Below are 11,053 nucleotides of genomic sequence, written 5' to 3' on the forward strand. Positions count from 1 at the left end.
TTATTCTCCAAGCTGTAAGTCAGGAAGCCCAAGTGTTGGTCCACATACTCATCTCTATAAACAAATTATATTGGGCCTAAATCTAAGCCTAAACGAGCATAACAGGCCTCTCAACTTTTAGCCCCTACACCAATAATGCATTTGTATAAATTAATCTCATGTCTAGGTAGGGGGTGTGATAACTACCTACCGTAAATGCTTGACTAGTTAAGATTATTTATAAAATTCTTATAGTATATAAACAATCAAATCAAGTGCCTTGCATAGTTGCACCTGTCTTAAATAAGTTTTGTGAGTTTGTGGGTCTGGCACTCCTATCCTATTTTGAGAGTTGGATAATACTAAACACTAGGTTGCAAGACAAGTTACCAATACAACCACCAACACGCGGTGTGGCATGATATTATGAGTCCTCGTATCGATTTACATGATACCTGACAAGAATTGGACGGTACAAGTATTGGCATTTTAATGAATAATTGTGTCCATGATAATAGCCCCCATCAAGGCCCAATGGTACACGAGAAACCTTTTTTATTCAATAATAACAATAATAATGAAAAAGAAAAGAAAAAAAAAAAAATCCCAGTACAACCAAAACGAGAATATTTTGTCATCAGGAAAGGCATGCTAATCTACATAGACCTGCCCCGGAAATAATTTCCACGTATGCATGCATATAATACCACGCATTACAAATGAATTCTCACATTTCATGGTAAGCATAATAGCTCAACCAATACCATATAAAAGTGAGAAAAAAAATAATGGGAGGAAAACAGTGTGTGTAGCAAGTCTAGCCTTTCATGAGTCATGACACTATCAGTGACTCAAGTCTAAACAGAACTTTAATAAAACAAATCTAGTGCATCAGTTGCTGTGACGCAATAAATATCCTTCACGGCTAATTTTGTATTTGGGTCAATCATGATTAATGGCATCATAACAAGGTCAAACAAAGCAACCTAATGATTTCTCTCCTATATGCAAGTCAAGCACTTGTACTTCCCCTTCTATGAACTGGTTTGTAAAGCACAACTGTAACAAATTTTTGACGGAAACGGTGAGTGAAACCGAGAGCCACTACCGATCGTGGGGCTTCCCTGTTCTCAATGTAAAGATGGTTGAGAATCACATTCTGTGGTAATGGAATAGTTCCAGCAGCATCTCTGCTTGCTGGGTAGCTAAGCAAGGTGTTTTGCAGATGTGTAGGGACAACAGGTGGGTCCCGTGCCTCATCTTCATTACCAGGGTACGCGTTGTTGTAACTTGAATCTGGTGAGTCTGGAACTTCGAATCCCGCAACAGTTGCTTCATCCTGCACAAAGGATTTAATTTGTTTAAGAGTCTTTTGATATTAGTAATCAAACACCCAGGTTCCATGGCTTACATGCTCTTCACCGTACTGGTTGTTCATCTTGAAACAAGAACCCAACTAACAGCAGAAAATCATCAACTGAGGAAGATTATGGTGACTGTTGTACTGATGAGCCTGGAAAGAGGGCAATTTATCCTGTAAGCATATCAAGATATACTGGTAGTGAATTGAATAATATTTACATAAACTATTTTCTACAACTAGCATATCCATTCCATTCAGCAAAACTTTCTATCAACTATTCAAAATCAGCCAGACAGAGATATTTGTGTTCTTATTAGAATTCTTTCTCATAAAGATCAACAGAAGGTTATATGCTAGTGCTTTGCATAAAATAACTTTCTTTCTTTGTGTTAAAAACTTTGTTACAAAAATATATATAAAAATTTTCACACAACAAAGGTGGAGTTCAATTTGCATCCTATTATATAAAGGACATGCTATTTCTGCACTTATAATGTCTATTTCCATACCCACCTCTCACATGGAGGGTCCCAGCCATTATGGTTCTGGAAATTGTAGTTCCCTAATATAGTTTACAATAAATTTGGTCAAAAAGCAATTAAATTTTTTTATTTTTTTTAATAATTCAATAGTTACAATGGGGGACGGGAGATTTAAACTCTGAACATATCCGTTGGAAACACTAGGAGGCCCCAGTTGAGCTACAACCTACAAGGCACTTGGCTAAAAAGCAACTAAACAATTTTACATCATGGGATCAACAGCATTAAATCCCAAGCCCACATAAAAAATAATATGTTTCTTCCCCTAGTTTGGTGATTATCAGAAACAAATCAATATTACAATTTTCAAAGCCTGTTTAGTTCTGTAACTATATTGCTGATTATTATAAACAATATCAGCTTAATTCTGAAAAATTCTATATAAAAAAAAAATGATTAGAAAATCACTATATTTTCCATGATAATTGGGTTCATTTAAATGATTTATTCACATCCTTTTCTTGAGATATATGACATTGATTGGCTCTATTCCCTTCTGATAATTTTTAATTTCTGTGGTACTGATCAGGATGATTTAATCTCAGATAACGACATTGATACTGAATAGTACCCACTACCCATGACATTCTTTCTATAAATTCCAAAATTATGCTGTCATAATCTTCAATTGAAAATGATATATTCCTTGAGTTTCAATATGATTTTTCTTTAGTGCTGAGAGATAAAATTGCGGAGCTCACTTAAAAACCCAGCTTATGTACTGCAGTTCTCATGGCATGCAGACACTCTCTTTGGTTGGTGGAATTGGCCTAGAACGCATTTGTCTAGCATTTGGAATTTAGCTCCGTTGTGCCTAATGTGATGTCTTTGGAGGGAACGTAATTGGAGGACATTTGAGGACATGGAAAGTTTTGATGACCAGCTATTGGCTTCTTTCAGTGGCTCCCTTTATGACTGGTCGAGGGCTTTGGGACTCGCCACTAGTGATTCTCTCCCTATGTTTCTTAGCTCTCTCCTTTGTAATTAGTATCTTTTCTTTCTTTTTGTCTTTTTTTTCTTTTTTCTTTTTTTTTTTCTTTTTTTTTTCTCTTCTCTTTATGTAATTTTTCTCTGCCTTATGTTTTTCTGCATAAGGCAGTTTTCTTGAATATACATCTTTATTACTAATAAAAAAAAACAGAGCAGCGTTTAACAAACAGGAGCAAGACAATCTAGAGGCCCTACATCACTCATGTATATTAGGCTGTGTTTGTTTTGAGTGAAAATCATTTCCGAAAATGCTTTTCCGTAAATGTGGGTGTTTGGTTGCGCATGGAAAATAGCATTTCCGGAAATGCTTTTCAATTGACCGGGTGTTGGGGTGTAAAATGATTTCCGTTTTTATTTTACCTTCAAATACCATTTTTCGGAAAACAGAGAGAGAGCTGAGTGAGAGTGAGATAGAGGAAGAAGAGAGAGGGAGAGAGCACACCCTCCGGCCAGCCAAGCTCCAGCCAGAGAGATCGCACCCAGAGAGAGATCGAACCCAAAGCCCAGAGCCCTTCGACTTCGACTTCAAATCGCACCCTTCGACTTCGCCGTTCGACTTCGACTTTGAATCGTTCTCATCGCACCCCAAAACCGATCGTCCTCAACCCAGATTTGTTGTCCTCGATCGCGATCTCGCCTTCGAGCCGATCGCAATCGCAGCACCATGCCGATCGCGATTGCAGCACCACGCCGCGCGATCTCGCCTTCGCCTCCGCCGCACGATCTCGCCTTCGCCTCCGCCGCGCGATCTCGCCTCTCGTCGAACCCAATCGCCTCTTTCTCTTCCTTCTTCTCTCAATTTGACCGGATTATGAATTTTTTTTTTCTGGGTTTTATTTGTGTTTCTGGATTGAGGGATGAAATTATGTATTTGTTTGGCAGATAAGAAAATGTGAGAAAATGTGAGCAACAAGTAGAAAATGTGTTTTCAATGGTATTTTCGACAACACAACCAAACACCAGAAAATATTTTTCACAACATTTTCTGAAATGCAACCAAACACTTAAAAATATTTTCCTTTCCTGAAAATAGCATTTCCGGAAAATAAGTATTTTCCGGAAAATATTTTACATGAAACAAACACAGCCTTAACTTCAAATATTTGGGATTCCAATCCAAACAAGAGAACACACACACACACACACAAAAGGAATAGTCTTGACCTGCACGCTAGTATTATAACTTATAAGACAAGAATTAACCTAGTGAAATGCAATTAATCCAGGAAGAGATGGCCAACTCTTCTGTTGATAATTTGCTCCAGCTCTTATCACTATCTATCAATGTAATTTATTGAATGAATAACTAATGTATTACATGACCTTGAAGCAACCATTTAAAGTTATAAGGGACTATATGGATGGAGCGTAATCGTCGGTCCTTTGAAGATTCTGAGGAGTCTTTGGTTGAGTTAATAGGCTTGTGCCAGAGAAGTCTTTTTGATTGGTCTCGGTGCTGAGGTTTTATAGAATGTTCTTCTATTGCTCAGTTATTTTCTTCTCTTAGAGTGCGTTTGGGAATCGCGTTTTGCGCTTCGCTTCCCAGATGCACGTTTGCGTTTCAGATTTTTTTTTTTTTTTTTTTTTTCCAGCCGTAACTTTTTGACTTTTCTTCTGTGAACAGTGCTCTCGTGCACTGTTCATGGATCCCACAAACTACACTTTTCAGCAACTTTTTCATTAAAAATGGGTCTCACGGTACTATTCACACATTTAAAAATTATTTTGCTACAGTGTTTTTCAATTTTCAGTTTCAGTTTTTAGTTTTCAGCTGTATCTAAACGGATACTTAGTTTAGTCTCCTGATTGTTTTCTTTTGTGTTCTGTTTTGTGCTTTGCTGTGTTCATTCTCATGAACACATTGTATGTTTCTTTTTCATTTTTTCATCAATAATATTCTTATATTACCTATCAAAAAAAAAAAAAAAGTTATAAGGGATCCCAATTCTCCTTTCTAGTGTATTGTTTAAAAAGAACTCCGTAATCTAACCTAGCTCCAAATTTACTTTGTAACTCTATGCTACATTTGGTTTATTCCAGCCCAACACATCATGGTGCAGACACCAATTGCTAGAATTTAATTTCCAATTCCATTGATGTAATTTTATTACGATTGAGGATCATGCGGGATTATGTTTATGGTTTAATTATTTTCCATACGGAGGATTCCTAGAAAACTATTCTAAAAGGTCCCCAATAAACAAAAGGGACACAAATGATTGATGAATAAATTTTTATGTTTGAATTTTCCAATGACTAGGTGCGGATTCTTGGCAATGATGATTCCTAGGATTGCCTGATTGGTGCTGATTCCAGGCAACTTAGATGTTGATTCCTAAGCCTACCTTCTCTTCTCTATTCTTCTTGTCTCTCCCAATTTCCTCTTGAACTTATAAATGCATCAATTTGGAATCAGAGCATACCCTCAATCCAGTTCTCCAACAAAACCCCAAAGCAACAACCCATAGCCTGCTCACAATCTATCAAACCCCTTACCTCCTCTCATCACCTCTAAAATTGTGACACCTCAATCGCTTCTATGAATCAACTTCAACCTTTGGGCTCTGAGTGACCATTTTGGATTAAACTGGGAAATCCTCATAGTAATTGTGCTAAAGAAGAATTCATTAGGCCCCTCAGTAGTATTACACATTAATGTTGTCCATAAACATTAACATTGTTGGGGCCCATTAGCCTTAGTCTGTGACACAACAACCACAATAGCATGGCCAAGCTTGTTCCCAGAACAACACAAGCCCACACACTGAGCCATCTCCAATTGTGATCTAGGTAAAAAATATCCCAACCAAGGTTTGATTTCTTCCCTCCCCCCCCCCCCCCCCTTTGTGGACACAATTGTCATTATAAAATGGTTTTAATATTTTTGTAGTGCTTAGTGAATTTGATCTAGAAAATCCATTACTATAATCACTATTGGTTTGTACACTTATTAGTTGTTAATGTTGATTAGTTTATCGTGGAACAAGCCCTACAAACCATATTAAAAGCTACCTAAGACATCCAAGACCTGACCCAAGACACTGTTAGGAATAACACTTGATTAGATAAAGTAGCAGCTTCCCTCAACATGATGATTTGTGACAAACCAAACCAAGCTTCCCATATGAGAAGTTATAATGTTGATATCGAGGGCATGTTACCTCCTAAGAAATACTATTAGACCCCTTTCAATAGGAATCTGGGTTAGGACTCAATTTAAACTATTCAAATCATGTTAACCCTAGGGAACCTAGAAACACCAATGAACGGGTAATAGTGAACAGTTGAGACACCTAAAGAAGTTGAGGCATCTAAGATGAATGAAGTTAAGTGAGCATTATCACAACCTAAAGAAGTGACAAAAGAAGAGTATTTGTACACCATAAGCCCAAAAAATTCTGAAAAGCATCCAATAAGGAGTCCATAGAGCCATAGGCATGTGACTCTTTGAAGTGCTTGGTTACAAACCTATAAAGCCTGTATAGATCTTATTTCAAAGTCAACATAGGTTAGGCACAAGCAGGTTTCTCTTAGACCATTCAGAGTTTTAAATCATGTTAAAGTGATTTAAAACTTATTTCATTGATATTGCATTTTATAAAGGTCCAATTGTCATTCTAGACACTCCTTTCAATGAGCCTTCCCCTCATGATCCAATTGAAAACTCTATAATCCAATAGCACTAAACCCTCCACCAGCACATAAAGAACATATCAATGCTATTTTGTATTAACAAATTGTTTTCACTAAGAACAGAAGAGTTCAGCACTACCTAGCTCATTGGAAGGGACAACCAAGTTCCAACTGCAGCAGCTAGCCCTAACATGCTAGAGTACTACTCAGAGCTATACTCAATAGAGTCAAGTCTCTCTCAAACCATGAGTTTTGGTGTGAACACCAAAATTGTTGCTCATTTGAATTTGATTTCCACCGATGTCACTTAATTAGGACTTAGGATTATGTAGAATTACATTTAATCTTTTTTATTGACGTTTCCTGGAAGCCTATTCAAAAACAGGCTCCAATAAACCGTAAAGATAAGGGACACAGATGATTGATGAATAAATTTTTATGTTGGAATTTTCTAATGGCTGGGTGCTGATTGTTGACAAATTAGGTGTTTACTAGGTTTCCTGCTTAGTGCTTCAAAGCACCTAGGGGCTGATTCCTAGGCCTCTCTTTTCGTTTTCTTTGTTCTATTGCCTCTCCCAATTTCCTTCTGAACTTGTGCTGCATTGCATCAAGTACCAAGGAGGAGAAACTTTATTCCTAAACATTATTCCAAGACATGGATAAAATAAAAGGAAAAATGAATCAAATATAATGACAAAGAAGGGAGAAGGGGGGAAGAGTTTGGGGGGGGGGGGGGGGGGTGGAGATATGCATAAGTTCAATAGCATCAAGAGTAACAGTCTCCTAAGAGCCACATTTAAAAAAAGAAAAATAATTTTAGCCATTTCAACGTTTAACTTATCCATGCAAAATTCAGAATAAATCTTATTTAAAGCATAGTTTTTGTGGAACTGTATTTGAATTCTACCCAAATCATAGTGTAACCTTTGACGCTATCTTTGGAGCAAAAGGATATTCAATGAAGAAAGCAAAAAAGGAGTCTCCAAAGCCCCAGGTCAATTTGAAGGATAATTTTTGAATCAATACTATTTAAAGTCTATTCAAATCAGTCTTTGAAGCCTCCTCTATCTCTTTTCTGAGATCATACAGCCCCCCTTCCCCAACCCCCACAGCTGTCTGTTCCTCTCTATCTCTCTATTTGCTATAAAGAATTCCTAAGAAGAATGTGAGGTGGTCAGAAGGGTCGGAATCAGCACCCATACATATTTGAAAAAAAAAACAAATGAGAAAATAAAAGAAACATGCAACAAAAAAAGCAGTCATTCATTACTTATCAAAAAAAAAAAAAGCAGTCATTCATGCTTTAAGTGTTGACATTGTCCACATGAAATACTTTAAGATCGTCCTTTAGTTTTAGTTGTAACAAAATCCCATGCTTGCCTTTTGATTTGGAGAGTGATAGAAAACTGGGATTACATCTTGGGAAGCAACTAATGTAAGACGATGGGATCAATCTTGGTTTCAGACTTTGAATAAACTTTTTCCCCCTTTTCTTAGTCATCAGAACTACATGTCAGTTTGCTAGAGCATCCAATCCCACCATCACAAACACACGAATCACACACCCTCCTTTCCTTCATAAACCCAATAAGTTCTCTATCAACTACTCATCTAAATCCATTTATGTTTGAAACTCAATCACCAAACTTCGATCACATTCATGGGGATTGTGTTAGCATGGAGGGCCCTTTTCCTTAAGCATTTCATTTTCCATATAAGGTCAGGGAAGGACCTGAGGAAAAAACGGCTTTCTTACAAAGAAATTAGAAAGGAAAAAGGAGCTGCTAGTCCTAGGAAAACAAAACACTTTGGTAGGCAAGAAGCAACCAGGTATAGGAGATGGGGCGATTGGCTTAGTAAATATATCTCATAAAGAAAACATGAAAACCCCAAAGCCATAAACATGTAAAAATAAATAAATAAAAACCTAAAACCATGAAATAGGGAAGAAATCATATATGAACACAAAAATGGAATTACATATTATTTTATAACTAAAAATAATTCTATTCAAAAGAGGAGATAGTTCAAATACACATGATATGCATCTATCCACTCCCAAAGAATTAAAACTCAAATTCAATAAATCTAAAAAGCTAGTACTAGGTGCACAGGGCTCCTGCTTCTACTGGGTTTGGGAACGATAGTTGGTATGCTACCTTACCCCTAATTTTGAAGAAGCCGATTCCCAAATTCAAACCCATGACAAATCCCTTGCATGGATGGCACTTGCCATTGCACCAAGGTCCAACCTCCCTCAAATTTAACGCATCTAGAAATATAATGGAACTACATCCATTGTTCAACAATGCTTGGATAAACTTCGCCTCCCCCTTCCCTTATTTTAAATGAAGCAGAAAGTCTTCACTTAGTAGTTGGCATTCTATAAGCATTCACCATTTCATTTTCTTTTTTGCAATTACAAAAAAGAACAAGTCAAATAGAGCATCAACAACAGTAACGTATCCTTTAAATTTTGTTATACTTTTCTTTTTTTTTCTTTTTCTTTTTTCTTTTTTTTTGAGAATAAAAAGTGAAGCTGAAATGACTGGCTTCTTGTTTATTTCAAGATCCTGTTTTTTGATAGAAAATAATATGGGTGCAGTATGATCCCCTCTTTTTCAAGAGGGCCAGACAAGAAAGATATTGAAAGCATTAACTAAAAGATGAAACCAGGGGTTTCATCCTTGAAAATAAGAGAATTTTAAGAACTGGAATAGGATTGCAACTAGCACCACCCTTACAATCTAATGGAAGAAGCTCCATTATAAAATAGTAGCTCCATAACAAAATAAGTACAAGAAATGGAGCAATACAAACTAAAGGCTAGCCATGGTTTAAATTGCAAACTTGTAGGTGCTTGGTAGGACACACATTTATTTAAGCTAATGAATCAACCTAACCTCCAGTAAGAGTTGATTTATACAAAATAATCGCCACATTCTCTTTAAAGTACTTGAAGGAAATCACTTATAAAGTAGGCAAAAACACAAGAAATGTAGTGTGGTTGGTATGTTGTTAAATTTCTCAATTCTTACAGGAAAATCCAAATTTTGGAGAATAAGTCAAACACAACTTGAATATCAACATGGCTTTGGTGTAAGCGACACAACTCAACTGAGCCATAATCCCAATTAAGATGGGGTTGCCTTCACGAATCAATGTAAGCAATCTTCTTAATTGCACATCACAATTTTCTTTCCAGCATCAAAACAACATCCTCTTTCTGGTTTTATAAATAAAGAAAACCCACTTATAAATGTGCATCAACAATGAGAAATTGAAAAGAACAGGTAGAGTAATTGATCCAGAGAATTCCTACTTCCCTCAAACAAGATTCAGCTTCCATGTATCAGAATTCCTAAGCAAACCTAAATATCCTCAAAAAAGCATGCACAATCTCTCAAAGTAATCAACTTCGGAAGCACAAAGATTAATCTACTCCAACCACACAAAATACAAAAAAGCTACAATATGCTAAACATTAAATTTTGTAGTGACGAAAAGAATAAAACACTGACCAGATAGGACTGCAATTACCAACCAATAGCTTCTGAGTGCCACACTCCTCTACAGATAGAAGAGCTAAATTCCCCAGAGCAAAGGCTTATCTGCAAAAATCAGTGAAACCCAGATGAAATCAAACGCAACCCATCAAATAATTCAACAAAACAAAGTCTCCAACGGTCTTACCCTACCAATTTCAAGCCAAAGCCTCAATTTTGTCAAAATAGTAAACGAAAGACCATAACTTTAGGAGGGAAAAACAAAAACAAAAACAAAATAAAGACCCCCCCCCCCCAAAAAAAAAAAAAAGGGATTTCAATATATTATGCTTACAAGAAAAAAAAAAAAAAAAAAGTAAAAGTAGAAGAAGGAGACCCAGATATTATAATGAAAAGTAGAAGAAAACAAAAAATCTTGCCTGACAATTCTGAGATGGTAGTTGAAGAAGAAGAAGAAGGAGAGGAACCAACAGAAGGGACTGTATTTCCTAGGTGAATCCGCAAAGTGAATCCGACATGAATATTGTTTTTTTAGTTTTCTCAAATCAGTATTCACTATTTTACTTCAGTACAAAAACGAGTAGTAGAAAACAATGTACGTAGCGACGATTTTTTTATTTATTTTTTATTATGTGCAATGTAAACACAAACATATAAATAAATAATAAATGTGTTAGATGCTGTACACAATTATAAAAATGAAAAATATTGCACATTCATTTATAAATGTGTATAACATTTATCACTTTTGGTGTATTTAACTTTATAATATATTTGACCCAAAAAAAAACTTTATAATATAAATTTACATGGTACTTTCTCTGTTTTAAAATCTTAAATATGGTTGTTTTGCCTTTAAACTCTTTTTTTCTTGTAATTAATTTTTAAATTGAAAATATGTTGCACTCAATAGCTGTAACTAGCCTTGTTTTTAGTTTGAAGGCAGGGGTGGCTTGAAGCAATTGGGGATGCAAAATTACTATTAATGAACATGAAAAACATTTTTTTTTAAGTCTATAGATACAAAAAATTTGACAAAA

General features: G+C 35.9%; 1 protein-coding gene across 1 annotated transcript; it reads right to left on the reverse strand.

Annotated features, from left to right (window-relative positions):
- Nucleotides 1-589: 589 nt before the first annotated feature.
- LOC126725453 (SNF1-related protein kinase regulatory subunit beta-3) lies at nucleotides 590-10,537 on the reverse strand. Its single transcript, XM_050430210.1, has 4 exons — nucleotides 10,433-10,537; nucleotides 10,029-10,118; nucleotides 1,391-1,492; nucleotides 590-1,318 (listed from the first exon to the last, which is right to left on the reverse strand). Exons 3-4 carry the CDS (start codon nucleotides 1,415-1,417, stop codon nucleotides 992-994), a joined length of 354 nt encoding a protein of 117 aa, XP_050286167.1. The 5' UTR covers nucleotides 1,418-1,492; nucleotides 10,029-10,118; nucleotides 10,433-10,537; the 3' UTR covers nucleotides 590-991.
- Between the last annotated feature and the right edge of the window lie 516 nt (nucleotides 10,538-11,053).

The sequence above is a fragment of the Quercus robur genome, chromosome 1, assembly GCF_932294415.1.
Source record: "Quercus robur chromosome 1, dhQueRobu3.1, whole genome shotgun sequence".
Lineage (NCBI taxonomy): Eukaryota > Viridiplantae > Streptophyta > Magnoliopsida > Fagales > Fagaceae > Quercus > Quercus robur.